This window comes from Rhincodon typus, chromosome 10 (genome assembly GCF_021869965.1).
Source record: "Rhincodon typus isolate 14 chromosome 10, sRhiTyp1.1, whole genome shotgun sequence".
Taxonomy (NCBI): Eukaryota; Metazoa; Chordata; class Chondrichthyes; order Orectolobiformes; family Rhincodontidae; genus Rhincodon; species Rhincodon typus.
In genome coordinates this window covers 26,084,338-26,102,999 of record NC_063341.1, presented here as the reverse complement: position 1 = coordinate 26,102,999, position 18,662 = coordinate 26,084,338, and the positions used below count along the sequence as shown (strand labels likewise).

Genomic DNA, 18,662 nt, shown 5'->3' with positions numbered 1-18,662 from the left:
GGTGATTCAGAGCACAACACTGACAATATTTCACCTGTGAGGCCTGGCACTGAACTAAGCCAAAGCTTAGGTTATATTTAAGGGAAGAAAGAGACTTTGATTCTTCTGTTGTCATGGGGATAATGACTCATTGTTTCAGGGCAGCACAGGGTTTGATATTGGTCATGCAATGCAGAATTCTGCACGCAGATTTACACATCATCTGTATTGTGATGGCATCAAACAGCCACCCTGGATACATCCAATCAACTGTATGTGGTGAAAACAGTTACTACAGTTACCATGCAGGTTCTGCCTTGCTGCAATACAAAATTCATGTACATCGTCCCTTTTCTGAAATGATAGGTAAACATCTACCATTGTAGATCTGGAAATGGGCTAGTGTGAATTGCAGCTCAAGGTGAATTAGCCTCTGACCTTCTCGTCTTGAAGACTGAAGTGGGGGAAGAAGCAAGAAAGAGAATAAGCATTTCCCGCTCCCCATGCCTTTTCAAAGTTTGTTGCTTCAGTTCATGACTTCCACAGAAGCAGAGATTCCAATCCTTTGTGACAAGCAAGCTAGGAGGTTCCAGGATACTGTTCTAAAATTCATTTGCTATTAATAAAGTTCACAAAATACAGTGAATATATTTGGACCATCTCAAAGTCTGGAGTCCAAAAGAGAGTCTGTGTAATTCAACACAATTAATATATGATTACTGGTTACAATTTTAAATGACTTGTGTTACGGACATTATGATTATTTCACCTGAAGACATATTTCTGTGGGCTCTCTGTCGGGTACTGATTTCCCTGAGCTATCAGTGGAACTGTTACTCTCAGGCCTGCTCCTTCCAGCACTAGATCCTCGGCTGATAAACGTGTGTCTCTCTTGTCCACATAGAAAGTGAAAGAGAGGTTCTGACCATAGCTCATCAGCTGATTCCCCAACATATTTGCTGGAAGAAAATACAAGGAAAACCAGTGATTAGGTGTGCAAGCATCTAAGGAAGTGATACCTCTTTAAAGAGTAACTTTATATAATCTCAGATGGTTAAAGGTCTTCAATCTCAGCCACCATCTCCATAAACATTATGCAGCAGCAACATTCAAATCATTGTACTCACTTGTTTTTGAAAAATATGAAATATTATACAATGACTGAATTTACATACCAGGAGCAATGTAGTAAACAGGGAAATAATCGTTAGAGACCACAGAGATATCACGGCTCACTGGGGACCACTGAAGCAGGACCTCAGTACCGTCTCGCTGCTCAGCCCGCCATCTGTCATTGCCTGCATATCCAAAAAGAGAAGTAAACAAAACGCTTCATGCCATACTATAAGCATAACAATGCACTGGCCTTTGGCCTGTTATCACAGTTTCATTCAATGCTGTTGTGCAGGGACTATTTCACTTTGTGCTTACTTGGCAGTACAACATGGATCTTTGACAGATCAACAGGATCCGAATAAAGTACAGTAACCACTGCAGAGTCTGATCGTTTAGAATTGGCTTGGTATGTACTTCGTACAAGAGGCTAGGAACGAGGTCTGAACAAACTAACCCTCCAACCCATGAAAGCAGACCTGAAATCATATCCATTAAGATTGCAGCATGGCTTTATACAAGGTATTCCCTTAACTGTAACAAACATAATTAAAGCAATTGGAAGGTACATCAGGGCAACAGATGATCCAAACAACAGCAGACACAAAAAGGTGTGTGCAAAGTGAATGATTACTGTGTCAATTAATTCCTTTAAAATAAGGCTAAATAAACATGATCCACAGGGCTTAATCATAGGCATAAGTTAAAATATAGACAAATATTTTACGCAATACTTTTTACAATACAACACATTGTACAAAGTCTGCATGGACCCCATTGACAGCAAATATTGGATTAATATCTAACAAGTTTTTTTTCACTACCCTCGGGTATTAGAGATAATCTGTTAGGCACTCTATGGCTTTTATCTCCTTCCTCAGAGGACTGAGAAGATATAGGGAACAAGATAAGAGTGATGTGCAAGTTGGACATGCTCTGCTGGAAAGAATTGAATCAATGGACCAAAAATAATTTCCTTTTTAGTTTAAACTGTAAGTGTTACATACACGAAATAAAGATTTTTGGATTGAATTTTTTTTGCAACTTAGTTTTTAACTGGAGGCTGAGCTGGATGTTACTTGTCAAGTCTGCATCAAGCTCAGTGATACCAAGTCAAATGAGTCCATGGTCAGAGCCAGAAATATGGAGGCATGCACATTAGAAAATCTCAGCAACACCTGTATCAAAGCTTGATGCGATCCTCTCGATACTATAGCCCTCAGCTTTGCTACAAACAGATGAATGACCAAAGCAGAAGCAGGCTGTGCAGCCATGAGGGTTCCGGGGGTCCAAGTTGAAAAATCCTGGTTTGCATCTGTAGAAAAGAAAACTCATTATGAATGTATTTACTACTAACATTTCAAACTAATTTGTTGATTTTTAAGAACCTTGCTAAGTTATTGAATTCTTATCTATGCAACGTAAAAGCCAAATAATCTCGTGATTGCAAAAAGACTAGGCTGTGATTTTATCTTCAATTAAAAAAAACTCAGCCATCTAAGTGGTTTCCTCAGCTACAACTTAGCAATACCCAATTAAAAATTTCAATTAGCTATCTTCATTACTATTGAGTGAAAATGACAAAAGACAATAACATATTTCTGAAGTTACTTCTACTTAAAACTTAGCCATTGAAAGGTTCAACATTCTGGGCCAGTGAACAGCATGTACATTGAGCATTGAAGATGACCTTTCATTTGCACAGATTACAGACAGCAAAAGTACAAGGTGACTTCATGCCCAAAGCGGCAGTAAAGTTGTGGGAGGGACTTCAGTGAAAAAGGAGTCAATAACATGAAGGCCTCAGTTATGAAGAAACATACAGAGCTGAACATGTTTTCAGTGGAGAGAAGATAACTATGGGTGAGACATGATCCGGATCTTTAAAAATGCTGAGACAAATGTTGATATGTATGAGAGTTATTTGACTTGGATCATGGCCACAAAACTAGAGGAAACAGGTTTAAAATTCAGCCTCAAATGAGATGAGAGATTAAATGAATATTTTCCAGTGGTGGAATGTGAGATATATAGAACAGACTCAGTTCCTGTTAAAATTGACGATGCTGAAAAGACTAGGACCTGCATTTATATAACATCTTTCATGACGTCAGCAAAGTGCTTTATAGCCCAACTGGATATTTGTTGAAATTAAAGAAACGTGCAGTAATGTAGGAAATCTGACAGCCAATTTACCCACCACTCAATCATGTGAAAAGCAATAAAAGCTAACACAATTTTTTTCAAAGTGATTTTGGTTGAGGGATAAAACAGTGACTAACAAATATTATTGACACTTGTACCAGAGGATCTTTTCATTTAATGCATGGCAGAAGGCTACACTTTTCCACATTGATACTCAGAAAATACTTGAATTCAGTATAGCTCCCACATGACTTTCAAATCTGGAACCTGACTTCATTTTAAAATCTCTTTACACTTGTAGCAACCTGACAAAACAACAAAACTATTACAAAGGAGCTGCCTGTAAAGTGATTGAATGTAACAACTCCTTTGAACTAAACATGCCTTAAGATAGCTATTTTTAAAACCCTATTCCTCAAACTGATGCAAAATTCTGAGATATCTCTGATGCATCCCAAGGTGTAATATTTTAAAATCCGGAGAATAATCTTCCAAAATTAAGTGATATTTGCAATCGAAAAGGTCAGCAAAGAAGCATTCTGTACTCTGAAGAATTTCAAGGTGGATATTCAGGTAAAACTAGTAGTAGAACCCAAATTGCTATGGATGACTAGTTTAAGGCACTAAGCAAAAGAAGCATTGCCCAGTTGTGGACAGACCCAACAGTTTTCTTTGATCAAGGCTGCAATACAGATAGTACCCATTAGGCCAATTACATTAAGGAGATCCATTCCACAGATGATTCAAACATCCTCTTAAATTGGGTTAATCTCTCATGTAAGTAGAAACACATTCAAGAGACATTGAAGAAATTCCAGCAAACAGTGCAGCATTCCAGAGTGACCTTTAGCAGAGCACTTAACTTTGAAAATCAACAAAATCTTTCAGTATGGAGGCAAGTATTGAACTTGTGCACAGCTAAAAGTCCCACCTCGTTTTTTGCCCAGCCTGATTTTCCCAAGAGCAGAGGAGACGAGAGTGTGTGTCTGCAAACTTGCCCACATCAAGTACCAGGCCAATTAATGCCATTATTGGCTTACTAACTGCCCACCTCCCACAACTTTTCAAATTTTCCCAAAAGGATCCAGAGAGAGCTAGCCAATTTGATACAATATGGCTCAAAGATAGGAGACGGGGGGTGGAGATAGAGGGGTGTTTTTCGGACTGCAGGCCGATGACCAGCGGTGTGCCACAAGGATTGGTGCTAGGTCCACTGTTTTTTGTCATTTATATAAATGATTTGGATGTGAATACAGAAAGCATGGTTAGTAAGTTTGCAGATGACACCAGTGAACAGTGAAGAAGACCTCAGAGTACAACGGTACCTTGATCTGATGGGCCAATGGGCCGAGAAGTGGCAGATGGAACTTAATTTAGATAAATGTGAGGTGTTGCATTTGGCAAGACAAGCCAAGGCAGGATTTTTACAGTGAATGGTAGGGTCCTGGGGAGTGTTGCTGAGGTGCAAGTGCATAGTCCCTTGAAAGTGGAGTTGCAGGTAGAGAGGATGGTGAAGGCATTAGGCTCACTTTACTTCATCGGTCAAAACACAGAGTATAGGAGTTGGGATGTCATATTGCAGCTGTACAGGCCATTGATGAGGCCGTTTTGAGAATACTGCGTGTAATTCTGGTCGCCATTCTACAGTTAAGATGTTGTTAAACTAACGAGAGGTTGCAGAAAAGATTTACTAGGAGGTTGCTGGGACTGGAGGGTTTGAGTTATCAGGAGAGGTTGAATAGCCTGTGGCTTTCTTCCCCAGGAACGTGTGGGTGACCTTATAGAGGTTTATAAAATCATGAGTGACATGAATAGGGTGAATATCCAGGGCCTTTTACCTAGGGTAGGAGAGTCCAAAACTAGAGGGCATAGTTTTAAGGTGAGAGGGGAAAGACTTAAAAGGGGCCTACGAGGCAACAAGGTGATTCAGGTATGGAATGAGCTGCCAGAGGAAGTGGTGGAGACCGTGAAAATTACAACATTTAAAAGGCACCTGGATGGGTGAATGAATAGGAAGAATTTAGAGGGATATGGGCCAGGTGCCGGCAAATGGGACTAGGTCAGATTGGGATAACTGATCGGCATGGACGGGTCGGACCACAGGGTCTGTTTCCGTGCTGGATAATACTATGAGTCAACATTTAGAAGCTATTGAGTCAAACCAGCTGCATGGGAAGCAAGGACATGATTTGGGCAAATTATGAAGTAGCCAGCATTTAAAAATAAAGTAAAAATGTTTTTGAAAGCCAAAAGGCATGAAACATTTGAAGTTACAGCAGTCTATCACAATTAAGGCTCCTGCCTTGAACTAAGAACTTGAAAATTTAGAATAAGGGGTCATCACTATACTGGCATTGTGCGGCTATTGGACAGTGGGCAAAGCTGTTTGGAGTTTGAGCTCCAAGAAAAGGCATATCTGGAAACAGGAGGGGCTGCATCCTCAGAAATCAAAGCCATTGTACTGAATAGCAGCAGCTGGCAAATGAAGGGCAAAATGCCAGGCACCATGAGGCCAGATAGGATAAGGGGCATGGTAGAGAAAGAGACACTGCCTGCAACACAGGATCTACAGGTAGGTGAAGAGACACTGATATAACTGCACACCAGTGCTGAATGAGATTGTGAATTTCTAGGCATATGGTCACAGACACTGTTCCCACCAGTGCACATCTCTGCAGCATCCCACCTGCTGCAGCACAGTGGTGCATCATCCAGATGTCACAGGTCCTCTTTATCATTGTAGGGCAAGACACTGGGACCACCATTGGGCATTGACAGCGTAGAGGGCACTGGGTCCAGCACCGAGTGCGGTTAGCTTGTGCCTTGCAATAGTCTCCTGCAAGAGTCTCTGTCACTTTGGTGGTCTGCTACACTCTCCCTAACAAAGCTCTCCAGAGAGACGTGGTCCAAGAGGGCCGTGAGGCCTTGGAAGGATCAGCTTATCTGGGGAGGAGCAATAAAAGGAGGAATTAGAAGCGGAGAGAGATGGCATTGAACAGAAAGAAGAGAGCACCCCTTGCCATCCTCTAAGCAGCTAGGCAACTGCACAATGGAGAAAGGAATCAAAGGACATGCTGGTACGGTGAGGTAAAGCGAAGTAGAGTAGGAAGTGGCTGTGTGGAACATAAACGCTGACATACATAAACTGGCTTATTGCTGTTCTGTTAATTCTATGTAATCTAATGCAAAATAACAAATAAACAGAGACTGATTTTTTTAAACTAACATTAGAATCACATAACTTCAACAAAAGAACCCATAATCCTACCTCTCACAGTTGAATCCCTCAACATTATTCTTGCACATACAACGCCCTGTATCGACAATGCATTCTTCGGTGCTGCCAGCAGGGTTACAAGCACACGGTCTGCCAGGAGAGAAAGCACGTAAGAAACACAACACCACCTAAACCCGGGAAGTGCTTCTGCAGTTAATCCAAAATTTCTAGAACAGATGGCAAGTGGAGCAACAGCAATTAATGCAAAAGCAAACACTGGAAATACTCAGCTCTTCTTGCAGCATGTGGACAATAAATCAGAATGAACATTTCCAGTCAGTGACACTAAACAACAGAAAAAAAGACTTAGATACTGGAAAATAGAAATTGATGGAAGAACTCTGCAGATCTGGCAGCATCTGCAGATAGAAAGGAGGGTTAATGTTTCAGATCCAGGTCATTGAATCTGAAATGTTAACTCTGTTTTCTCTCCACAGTTGCTACCAGACCTGAAGAGTTTTTCCAGCAATTCCCATTTTTATTTCAAGTCAGTGACCTTTCGACAGAATTGAAAAGCATTATAACTTGGATAAGATGATATCTTATTTTTTTCTTGCTCCATTGCCACTCTATCTTGTCTTGTATCATCAGCTGCTTTTTTATTTAACCATTTGCATTTTTGCTCTATCACAGGCCTTCCCTTTTCTTCTTTCATTCTGTATATTTCCATGTTCTGATGTGACATCTAACTGAAATACCGACTACTCCTCTCTCTGCAGAGGCTGACTGACCTGCTGGGTATTTTTGGCATTTTCTAATTACATGACTAGCAGTTAATGAAGTTACTCTAATGCAGTCAACTATATGGCTATTATCTTATAATGGCAATCGTGATGCCTCATGTGGAAGTGAGACTACAATAGATTATACTTTTGGTTTCATATTTTATAAAATATGGTATCTCAATTAATACACAGCAAACAAGCATTTGGTGATTTTAAGAACATTAAGACGGGTCAAGAAGTCCTCAAAACCTCAAACCAAGCTCACTCTTGGAAGAGGGAAACTGAGTATTTCTAGTTACCATAAATGTCATAGTACAAGTCAACCTTTGAAGCCTCCAAAACTGATTGCATTGTTATTCCAAGTTGTGCATGGAATAAAAAAATGTGAATTGCCACAAGAATATGGTTGCTGATATTTTGAGATGCGAAGAAGAAATACATAGCTAATTCATATTAATGTGGCATGATATATTGAATAAATTAATTACATAAGGATACCTTTAATTGCAATGAAAAAGTGTTTCAAAACCACACAAGACGACAAGCAGGATAGCATGAATATTTGTGCACTCTGAAGGGTTTTTTCCCCTCCATCAACCTATTCCATTGCGACAAATGTGATCTTCTAATTGCTTTTTGGGGGAAATATTTGAATCTCCTGGTATAACCACAATGCCAGTGTTATTCCTTCAGAGGCATCTCTGGATCTCAACAGGTCCCACAAGCTCTACTCTTTACATAATCCACTGTGCTGCCCATTATCAAATTCATAACTTGACTCAATCCTCATCCAGCTAATCATTGTCAGGCATATGTATTAAAAACATCTGCAGGGATTTTTTGTTTTTTATGTATGGTATTACATTTGAAAATGGCCATTGCCTTTAATTTCATTCTGTCAACAGTACAGTTACTACCATTGAGTCTTAACTGCTCACATCCTGTAGTTTTCACTAAAACTGCTTTTCATCCATTCCAATGCAGTTTTGTAGCTGAGCAAGAAAAAATCATGGGCATTTCATCTATGTTGCCCATGTAACATAATGGGTACTTTTCCCTTGGCACTGTCTAATGAAGAATTGCTATAAACTGACAGTAGTCTGAGTAATGTTAATCTTCTGCTACAACACTAGACACTATTTCATAAAGGAACCAAGTAGCTATTTCTCTGAAATCTTTGCTGGACTTGGGGTTTGATTTATATATAAAAAGTATATATCAAGTGACACTGAAACTATTCTGACAATTTGAGGAATATGCTTCTCAAGATCAGACCACTGGGTGGTCCCAGAATTCTCTTGCTACAGCAGAGTTTTTTTTAACAAGTTAGCATATGTTATGACTTTGAATGAAACCAGTTTTATAATTCATTTATTTTGTTGTAAGACTCATTTCTTTTTGTTGTTTGCCATGTGGAGCCCGCTCTGTACGAGTGTCTTAAACTCATACATTTTCACTATACAACCTGAATTGTCTGCTTGATCCCTTGTGCCTGATTAAAACACAAATAAAACATCTAGTTGCAAGGCATATAATTAATGCTACTGTTGTGATTGAATAGGAGGCTCGAATTACATGCAAAACATGATTGCTAGGGCTGGAAATATGGGGCCATCTTATACACCAAGCAACTTATGCACTGTCACTGTTATTTCCTTTAGAATGCAAAGAGGTATTGATGACAGTCCCACTTCAACTTAACATCAGCTCATTGTAGATTAGCCTATTTATTCAGAGTTCTTTTCGGCACAGTTCTCCCTCCTTTTCCTGCAGTTAGTGACTCCTTGCTTGGCTACAACTCCAGGAACATTTTGCTTCCTTACCAAGGGGGGGAATTACTTTCACAAGACTCAGACTAGCCAACTCAATCTTTTCTGTATCTAACAGCAGAAACTTAGTTTTACAAATAATCTACATTAGTGTTAATCTGAGCACATGGGCTACTTGGTAGCCAGAAATGTAATGTTGCCTATGGAGTATCTCCTGTTGCTCTAATAGTATGGGAAGTCAGTGATGCTGACATCAATGACGTGCACCCAGAACAAGAAGTGTAAGAACAAACTGAGTGAGATTGGAACTGAACTAGCAATTTGCACTGCTGCTTTTGGGAGAGAAAGTGGCAATGTTTTCCATTAAAAATTTCTTTCCATTCCATCGCCATCCTCCCAGGAAGCTGCTGTTTGATCACTTGCTCTTGAACCGGGACTTTTCCATCAACAGCTGCTGCACCTGCACTGAGCTCGTTCCGTGTGTCTCAGTTACTGCATTTCCTAAATTTTACAGCACACTGCACGCAGGACACTGCCTCTGCTGCCACCTGTGCGCATATTGGGGGCCAGCCCAGCAGTGCCTGAAAGTGGAAGTGGCTCTTTATTTTCATGCAAAGGTTTAGTGCATGGGAGCATCAATTCAAAATCCTTTTCTACTCACTCATTCAGAAACCTCAAATTCTCACTCTGCAGGACTCTAAACCTACATGCATATGCTGTTTTCGTCCTGAGAGGCACTGATCTTGAATGCAGCCATCAGTTGAATCAATTAACACTAAATACCAGCAAATGCTAATATAAAACGGATGTCGGTTGAGATTTTTCTGTGTATAGAGGTGTTAACTATTTGAAAGAAACACACTGATGCCACCAATAAAGAGGAGATCAGGGACTGATATATATTCACATTAATCATTTGCGGGCTATTAATAACTAACAGCAGTTTCTACTGAAATGATTAAAACCTACAGAAAACATTGCGTGGAGGGGAAGGGTAATCCACAAACACAATATCTGTATTAAATATTAGTGAGCAGTTAGATGCTTATCATTGTAAGCAGCTGTCAAAAATAAGTTAATCATCTATTACCTTCATCACTGGAAATGCATGAAGAGCAAAGAAACTACAAAACCGCATACTTCCAATTACCTGCATCCTGCTTCAGTTAGTGAGTGGTAGCCAGGCTGGCAATGGTCACATTTATCTCCCATCACTCCTGGTTTGCAGCTGCACCGGCCATAGATATCACATTGTGTGCTGATTGAACCTTGAAAGCAAATGAAAGCAATATTAATCATTTATGTAGCAAGTACAGCAAATAAAACAGGAAGGCAAATGGAATATGCTTATTTATTACAAGCAGAGTGGAATACAAAAGAACAGATGTGGTTTCACCAACATCCTGAGTACAATGTACAGTTCTTGTCTTGTTAGAACTAGTTCAGAGACAGTTTATTTGCCTGATCCCTGGGGGGAGTTATTTTATGAGGAAGGGCTGGAAAGGTTGGGCCTTTATCCATTACAATTTCTATTTTCCAAAGCAGGCTCCCAAATTAGACTTTCAGTGATTGTCTGCACCATTTCCTGAGATTCCTCAGCCTGAAAAGCTGGTGTGAAGGTGCCAGCATATGCAAAGTGCCATGACTTTCCGAGAGGGAGGTAACCGATATATATTCTGATGAGTGCTGCCAAGAAGATTGATTCCCAAGAGAGGGCACTGCTGGCTGTGCGTCAGCAACTAGATCAATCCCCAAGCTTCACATGGAAATTTCAGCTCCTGATCAGGGATATCATTGTTTAGTTTTCATGCAGATGAGTTTGGAGCATTTCAGTCGCATGCCTCTACTCCATACTGACGTTCGTACAAAATTAAGACAGTTCCTGTTAAAGCCCTTGGTGGAAACTGGTCTCAATATATGCCATCAGAAATTGCTTGGAACAGATGAGCACCGTCGAAAACTTTCCTGTTTGTTATGTTCTGATGAAGAGTCTCCAGACTTGAAATGTTTACTCTGCTTTTAGTCCAGCAGATGCTGCCAAACCCGCTGAGTTTTTCCAGCGATTTCGGTTCTCTGTAGCATTTGCAGTCCTTTCTTTCATTTTACTGTTTGCAGGGCATTGGGTCTTCCAGGGTGGAACTGCAATGCCCTCGAACAAGAAAATTTTCGATGTAATGAATTTTCAGTGCAGCTACGGACATGGTTGGGAGCAGTAGACTCTTATCAAACATTGGATTCAGTTTAAAGTGTTCATGTTAATGTGGTTGATTCTCAGCTGCCCTCTGGACAATTAGGGATAGGCAATAAATGCTGCCTAGCCAGAGACGCCTTCATCCCATGAATGAATAAAGAAACAAACGTGACCAGAATGGGAGACTGACATTTTGCAAATTCAACAGCACAGCTACAGAACCTGTACAGGGTTGCAATCTAATATCTTATAAAATAAATAAAAGAAGATAGAGACAGATGCAAATAGAGATACATTCATTAGATTGATTCATCTTCATAGTCTCAAAGGAATGAGACCTTTTAATTCTTTGGACTCCACCACCATGTCATTTTGTATTCCTAGTTCAACGAGATTTCAGATCTTCAGGGAAGCGAAGTTTGTAAATTAACCAAAGCTTCTACATAGCCAAAGCTTTGCCATAACCAAACCTGTACAAAGCACATCATTGAGGCATTTTCCCCAAGATGTTATGGTGCAACAACTGTGCACACAATTACCAAAATAAATTCTGTTTTGAACAGTTCTGCACTCACCCACTGGGTTACAATTGCACGGCAGACATTGGGCTTCCGGGCCCTGGCGGTAGAAATCATCCCGACACCTCTCACAGTTGGGACCATCAGTATTCTCAATGCAGTTGCGGCAGTGCCCACCGTGTCCGGTGGCTCGGTAGAGCTCGGAGTCGAAGTAACATTCTGCAGATTTGCCGTGGCAATTGCAAGCTGAAGTAGAAATTGTAAAACAAATTGCTCAGATCATCATACAAAGCACTAGCAGATCTTCCTCACTACAAAACAGTATCCTGGTCAATCTTTACCCCTAAATTAACATGGCTATAAACAATTATTTAGTCACTATGACACTATTTATGGAACCTAATTGTATGCCAGCTGTGATGACTACAATGGGTCAACAACTGCAATTCAGAAGTAATTAGCTGATTATAAAGCACTTCCAATCATCCTGAGGATGAGAAAGAAAGGAGTAACAGGAATACAGAGTACTGGGCTAATGGTAAGATTCTTGGTAGTGTGGATGAGCAGAAAGATCTCGGTGTCCATGTGCATAGGTCACTGAAAGTCGCCACCCAGGTTGATAGCGTTGTTAAGAAGGCGTACAGTATGCTAGGTTTTATTGGTAGAGGGATTGAGTTTCGGAGCCACGAGGTCATGTTGCAGCTGTACAAAACTCTGGTGCGGCCGCACTTGGAGTATTGCGTACAGTTCTGGTCACCGCATTATAGGAAGGATGTGGAAGCATTGGAAAGGGTGCAGAGGAGATTTACCAGGATGTTGCCTGGTATGGAGGGAAGGTCTTATGAGGAAAGGCTGAGGGTCTTGAGGCTGTTTTCGTTAGAGAGAAGAAGGTTAAGAGGTGACTTGATAGAGACATACAAGATGATCAGAGGATTAGATAGGGTGGACAGTGGGAGCCTTTTTCCTCGGATGGTGATGGCTAGCACGAGGGGACATAGCTTTAAATTGAGGGGTGATAGATATAGGACAGATGTCAGAGGTAGGTTCTTTACTCGGAGAGTAGTAAGGGCATGGAATGCCCTGCCTGCAAAAATAGTAGACTCACCCACTTTAAGGGCATTTAAATGGTCATTGGATAAACATATGGATGATAATGGAATAGTTTAGGTTAGATGGGCTTCAGATTGGTTTCACAGGTCGGCGCAACATCGAGGGCCGAAGGGCCTGTACTGCTCTGTAATGTTCTATGTTCTATATGTATCCAATACTTACGTTTTAAAATAAACCACCCAAATAAAACATGGGATAAAAACAGAAAGTAAGGAGGGCTCTGGTGATGCAATGTTAGTGCCTCTACCTTTAAACCAGGAGGCTGGTGTTCAAGTCCTACCTGCTCCAGACATGTGTCCTGACGCATCTGAACAGGTTGATTATAAAATATCTAAAAACAAAGAGAGCTGGAGAAACACAGCAGGTTTGTCAGCATTTGTAATGCTTTGAGTCAGATATGACTTGGACTCAAAACAATAACTTCATTTCTCTCTTCACAGATGATCAGAACTGCCGAGTTCTCCACCAGTTTGATTTTCTTTCACAGAGACACAAGCAGTTCAGTGCAGGAGACCACCATTCAGAGCTCTTTATCTAGCTTCAGTATCTAGTGACAATCTTCTCCTTATCACCCCATACCCTTGCACATTATTTCTATTCAAACAATAAGCCAATACTTTTAGAAATGTCAGATCTCTTATTTTGCTTTTGTAACATCTCATAAAGGTTGGAGGAAAAATATTAGTGTGAATGCAGTATCAGCAAGAGGTCAAATAATAGAGGAGAAATAAACAGAGAGAAACAGATTTCACATTTGAGGTTGATGACCTTTCACTAGAACCAATGTTAACTCTTTCTCTTTCAAAAGACACTGCTTTATTTTCAGATTTCCAGCATTAGCAGTATGTCACTTGTGTGAAAATGAATGGGACATTATCAGGTTCTATTGCAGTGGGGTCCCACAAGGACCAGCGTTAGAGCCTCAGCCATTTATAATCTACATAATGACTGAAACAAAGGGTGGAGGGCAACCTATTCAAGTTTGCTGATGATACAAAATGTGGGAATATAAGCCATGAGAAAGATGCAAAGAGGCTCTCAATGAATACAAATCCATGCTAGAAAGTGGCAGATGGAGTACAAAGGAACTCAAGGGCCATATAGTCTAACCCTGCTATTCCTTATGTTCTTATTTAAGTCCTTAAACAACTTCTGACTCATTAAAAACACATAACAATATAATTCATTATAATTCAATGTTTAGGATATGCAATGAATCTTCCCTCATCTATTTCCTGTAGTTTATATTATCTTTGAGCCTTGGCATGGAGGAGAAAGAGATATAAATATTCATCTAATAGCCTTCATGATCACAGGACCTTCTGAAGTACTTTGCAGGCAACTATATAGTTGCTGTTCAAATGTAGAAAACACCCCAGCAAATCTCTTATATGATAAATAACCATGTCAATTTTTACCTTAATTTGACATTGGTCAATAAATATTGGACCCAGGATACCTGGAAAAATTCCCCTGCTACTCTTCAAAATACATGAGGTCTTTTAGATGCAGCCAAGAGAACAGTTGTTCTTTAATACATCCACTGAAGGACACAACTCAGAGTGCAACACTCACTCAATGCAGGCACCAGCAAAAATCAGTAGATTACATGGCTCCAGTCTTTGGAGTGGGAGCTTGAGCGAGCCCATGACTGTCCTACTCAGAGTTAATAGAAGAGGGACACAGCATGTGGGGGAAGAGGGAGTGCGCAAGCAGGAAACAGCATGAGAGACAGGCAGAGGGGCAGGCAGGGAGGGTGAGCACAAGGGGCAAACAGAGAGGGAGACACAGACAGTTTATTGGTAATAATCACTCAACTCATAATCCAGAGTACCAGGCTAATGCTTTGGTGAGAAAGACTCAAATCCAGTCATGGAGCTAGCCTATAGAAGACTACATAGCAGAATCAGCACTACGGTAGCTAAGGTGCTCTGCCACCCTTTTTTTGTTTCCTTTGCTTCCCATGTTAAACAAAACTTCAGATTGTCTCCCACAAGGAATATTAAAAATCTTCCTACTCTGGGAAATCCATTGCCAGGATTTGCACAAGGCATCACCATAAGCGAATAATATCACGTTATTGGGATGATCCAAGACCAAGAACTTCAGCATTCAATTTTCTATCTGCAATTTTAAAAAAAATCTACCTATCAACAGGTGCTTCACCTTTGGATTTTTGGTTACCTTTGGTAAATTACCTCCTGTCTTCCCAATACCTTGCATTTCAGGAATGTTATGAATATTCTGGACTTAGATGGATGGAGCTCCAAGTACAATGCAGGACAGACTACCCACCTCATTGAAAACCAACTGAAACCTTCAAGATTTAATTCTTTCACCACCAATGTACAATGGCAGCAGAGTGTACCATCTAAAGATGCATTGCAAGAACTATACGAGGTTTCTTTGACAGCACCTTTCAAAGCCAGGACTTCCACTACCAGGACAAGGGCAGCAGATGCCTGGGAATACCACCACTTGCAAACTCCCTTCCAAACCACGCACCCTCCTGGAAATATACCACCATTCCTTTAGTGTTGCTGGGTCAAAATCCTGGAGCTCCCTTCCTAACAGCACTATGGGTGCCTTCACACTGCAGGTACTACGGTTATCCAAGGTGGCTGCTCACTGCAATCTTCTCCAGGGCAATTAGTAACACATTATGGTATCTTGTTCCTAGTCATGGCCACATGCTGGTAAGGAGGTAAGCAAGAATTGGCAAATGAGATCAGAACCTTCAGAGGATCAATTTTTTTTTTAAAAACCTTGCCCGTTAACACCATATCCAGGATTTTATTCCCACCAAATGCTGTCATTCATTTATTACAGTTTTATATACAAAACTTCAAAGAAGTGAAACTTGATACACCATCCATAAACTTTCCTATTATACCCAAGAAAGAGATTTCTCAGGGACATGTGCCAGTTGAGCAGGATGGGTTGGGGAGTTGGGTATAATCAGTGAAAATGCAACTGTAGAATTTTTGTTTGAAACTTTCATCTACAGAATGTCCCATTGATCCCCAAAATCAGTTCACTAAAATGCTGAAAACAGCTAATTTCTTTCCAACTAGTTCTGAACTTAGAAACGCTTAGTGCTGTTGTGACATGGTTTTAATCTTATCAACTATTACAAACTATACTTTCAAGTTGCAGATCATAGAATCATCATAGAATTCCTACAGTGTGGAAACAGGCCCTTCAGCCCAACAAGTCCACACCAACCCTTGGAGCATCCCACACAGACCCATCCCCCGATAACCCACCTAATCTACAGACCCCTGAACACTACAGGCAACTTAGCTTAGCCAATCCACCTAACCTGCACATCTTTGGACTGTGGGAGGAAACTGGAGTACCCAGAGGAAACCCACGCAGACACGGGGAGAATGTGCAAACTCCACACAGACAGTCGCCCAAGGGTGGAATTGAACCCAGGTCCCTGGCGCTGTGAGGCAGCAGTGCTAACCGCTGAGCCACGGTGCCGCCCCAGATGGTGGAAAACACCTCCACTTCTAGAGGAAGCAATGTTTCCTTTGGAGATCCTACAGATCAGCGCTCCCAAAGAGAAAACATCAATAACTACAATATACACAATGAGGCACTATCTTTATAGATTGGGTTACTGGATTGTGGAAATTTCTGCATAAATGTGATTGTAGAGTCCGCAGATCCTTTTGAAAAGTAAATTATATAGTTGCCTGAAAAAGAACTATAAAGGAAAAATGTGCGGCGTGAACAAGAATGTAGGATTAGACCAGGAAGCTCATGAAACAAACATCGATCTGAGAGGCTAAATGCGTATTTTATCTGTGGTAATATTCTCCAGGGGTAATTTGGCTTTTCATTCTATTACCTACATACTGTACAATGGATCTGTCTTTTCAAACTCCTTTTCAGTTTCAGTCCGATTTAATATAAACTCAGAAATCCTTCAGTGAGACATGCAGCTAATGACTAAGAGCCTGAATGGAACTTTCAGCCATAATTAATACTGAGGGGGAGAGCAAGGAAATAGCAGGAAAATGGAATGGAAAAAATTACCCAAATTCCAGGTTTCAACAAAGAAGGATTCAAGAAACAAATCCTAAGCAAGGTTTCCTAAATCAGACCCGGATGCTGCATATTTCAACCCCGATTCCCTCTGTAGAAACCCTATGGTTCTTCATAGTGCTGCTTTTTTTTTTTATATACAAGTCATCAACAGTTTATATAAAGCTCTCAGATATGAAAACAAAATTGATCACTAATCACCTGTAATGATAAGTTAATTTTTCTTCAAGTAAATGGAGAGAATATTTTGCTGAATATTCATATTGAAAGAATGCTATGCACAATTCAATACTTACACAGACACTCATTTGGGTTTTCTGCTGTAGCTCTGCGCCAAGGTCGGTCATTGTAGAATGGCTGGCAGCTCTCACAATCCACTCCCATTGTGTTGTGTTTGCAATTGCAGACCAGTTTATTGAATTCATTCTTTATACATTCACTGGCATGGCCATGACACTTACACCTGTGGTGGATCAAAGAAGAGAGATGAGGAAAAAGATGATCAATAACCAAACAAAGCAAATACCATCACAGATTTTGTCCTGAAAAAAAGGGCAATGGTTTAGAAGCACAATCCCAAAAGGTAGCAAAAAAGATAGATAAAAATGAAAGTTGATATGCAGATACCATCGTCTGAGCATAGGATCAATCTTGATTTAAAAATAAATGTCACTTCATGAGTCTCTAGATAAACTATGGCCCTGCAAAAATGATGGCAAAATAGCCAAAGCCTCTTCACATTTACGATCATGATCATCTTCATGCTTTCAAACTAATGCAGTACATCTTCCATATGCTCATTACATCCATAACCCATAATTAACAAGCAACTGTACGTTAGTTAATGCCGGATGATGCCAACAGTGCATTCATTATATTCACTCTGAACTGAAATCTATTCTGTTAAGTTTTTCATCAGTGTTCAACTGGAACAATGGAACATGGGATTCAAGCCAACCCAATCATATTTATGCCTATATCTTCAAAGTAAAGAATCACTCCTGGAGTTGCATTGAATGAGATGCAGGGAGTATAATCTACTCAAAACAGATAAGCAATTCAGTGCTGAGGAAGGGTCACTGGACCTGAAACTTTAACTCTGATTTCTCTCCACAAATGCTGCCAGACCTGTTGAGCTTTTCCAGCCATTTATGTTTTTGTTTGTGAGCAATTTTTAACAGTTTGCACAAATTACTACTGACCTAATTAGCCACTTTTCCACTGATTTCATTTGAGCAAGAATGTGAATTCTGTCTCAAAGCTAGTTTTATTTAAACACACTTAGAATGGGAAGTAAATTGACTGGATTGAAAAAACAAATACTCCAACAAAAACAAAAGAAAACTCAATGATAATTGGGCGTAGGTTTTCTTCTGATAAAAACGTAATCTTCTTTCAGAGTGAATGCATCCTGCAATTTAAGATCTTAACTTATTTTGTCTCTCATCTGCTTAAATCTACATTTTCTATCATCAACCACAAACAGTGTGATTTTACAGTTAATCAGAGTCCACCGAAATGTGCGATTTTTGTTTTCCTTTTATTTTCACTACATATTTCTGTGAATTAACTTATATTTCCAAGTTTTTACCTGGATTTGAAGATTACTTAGAACTCATGAATGTTAATATGTCTGAATACCTATGTTAATTAAAACAAAAGCTCTCTCATATTAGTTAAAAGAAAACTTTTGAATTCATTGGACCAAAGGAGTTCAAAGTTGTTAATACTGGTTTTCTAACAACTTACTGGTGAATCCTGGCTTGTTATTCACTTATTAGA

General features: G+C 40.1%; 1 protein-coding gene across 1 annotated transcript in view; it reads right to left on the bottom strand.

Moving 5' to 3' along the window:
* The window catches only part of lamc1 (laminin, gamma 1), a 225,855-nt gene that overhangs the window by 38,704 nt on the left and 168,489 nt on the right, over positions 1-18,662 (bottom strand). Inside the window, exons 4-10 of the mRNA XM_048601974.1 lie at positions 17,177-17,343; positions 11,775-11,963; positions 10,159-10,276; positions 6,506-6,604; positions 2,271-2,407; positions 1,155-1,277; positions 749-938 (exon numbers count right to left, since the gene is read on the bottom strand). Of these exons, the coding sequence (XP_048457931.1) occupies positions 749-938; positions 1,155-1,277; positions 2,271-2,407; positions 6,506-6,604; positions 10,159-10,276; positions 11,775-11,963; positions 17,177-17,343 (1,023 nt within the window). The remainder of the gene's footprint in view (positions 1-748; positions 939-1,154; positions 1,278-2,270; positions 2,408-6,505; positions 6,605-10,158; positions 10,277-11,774; positions 11,964-17,176; positions 17,344-18,662) is intronic.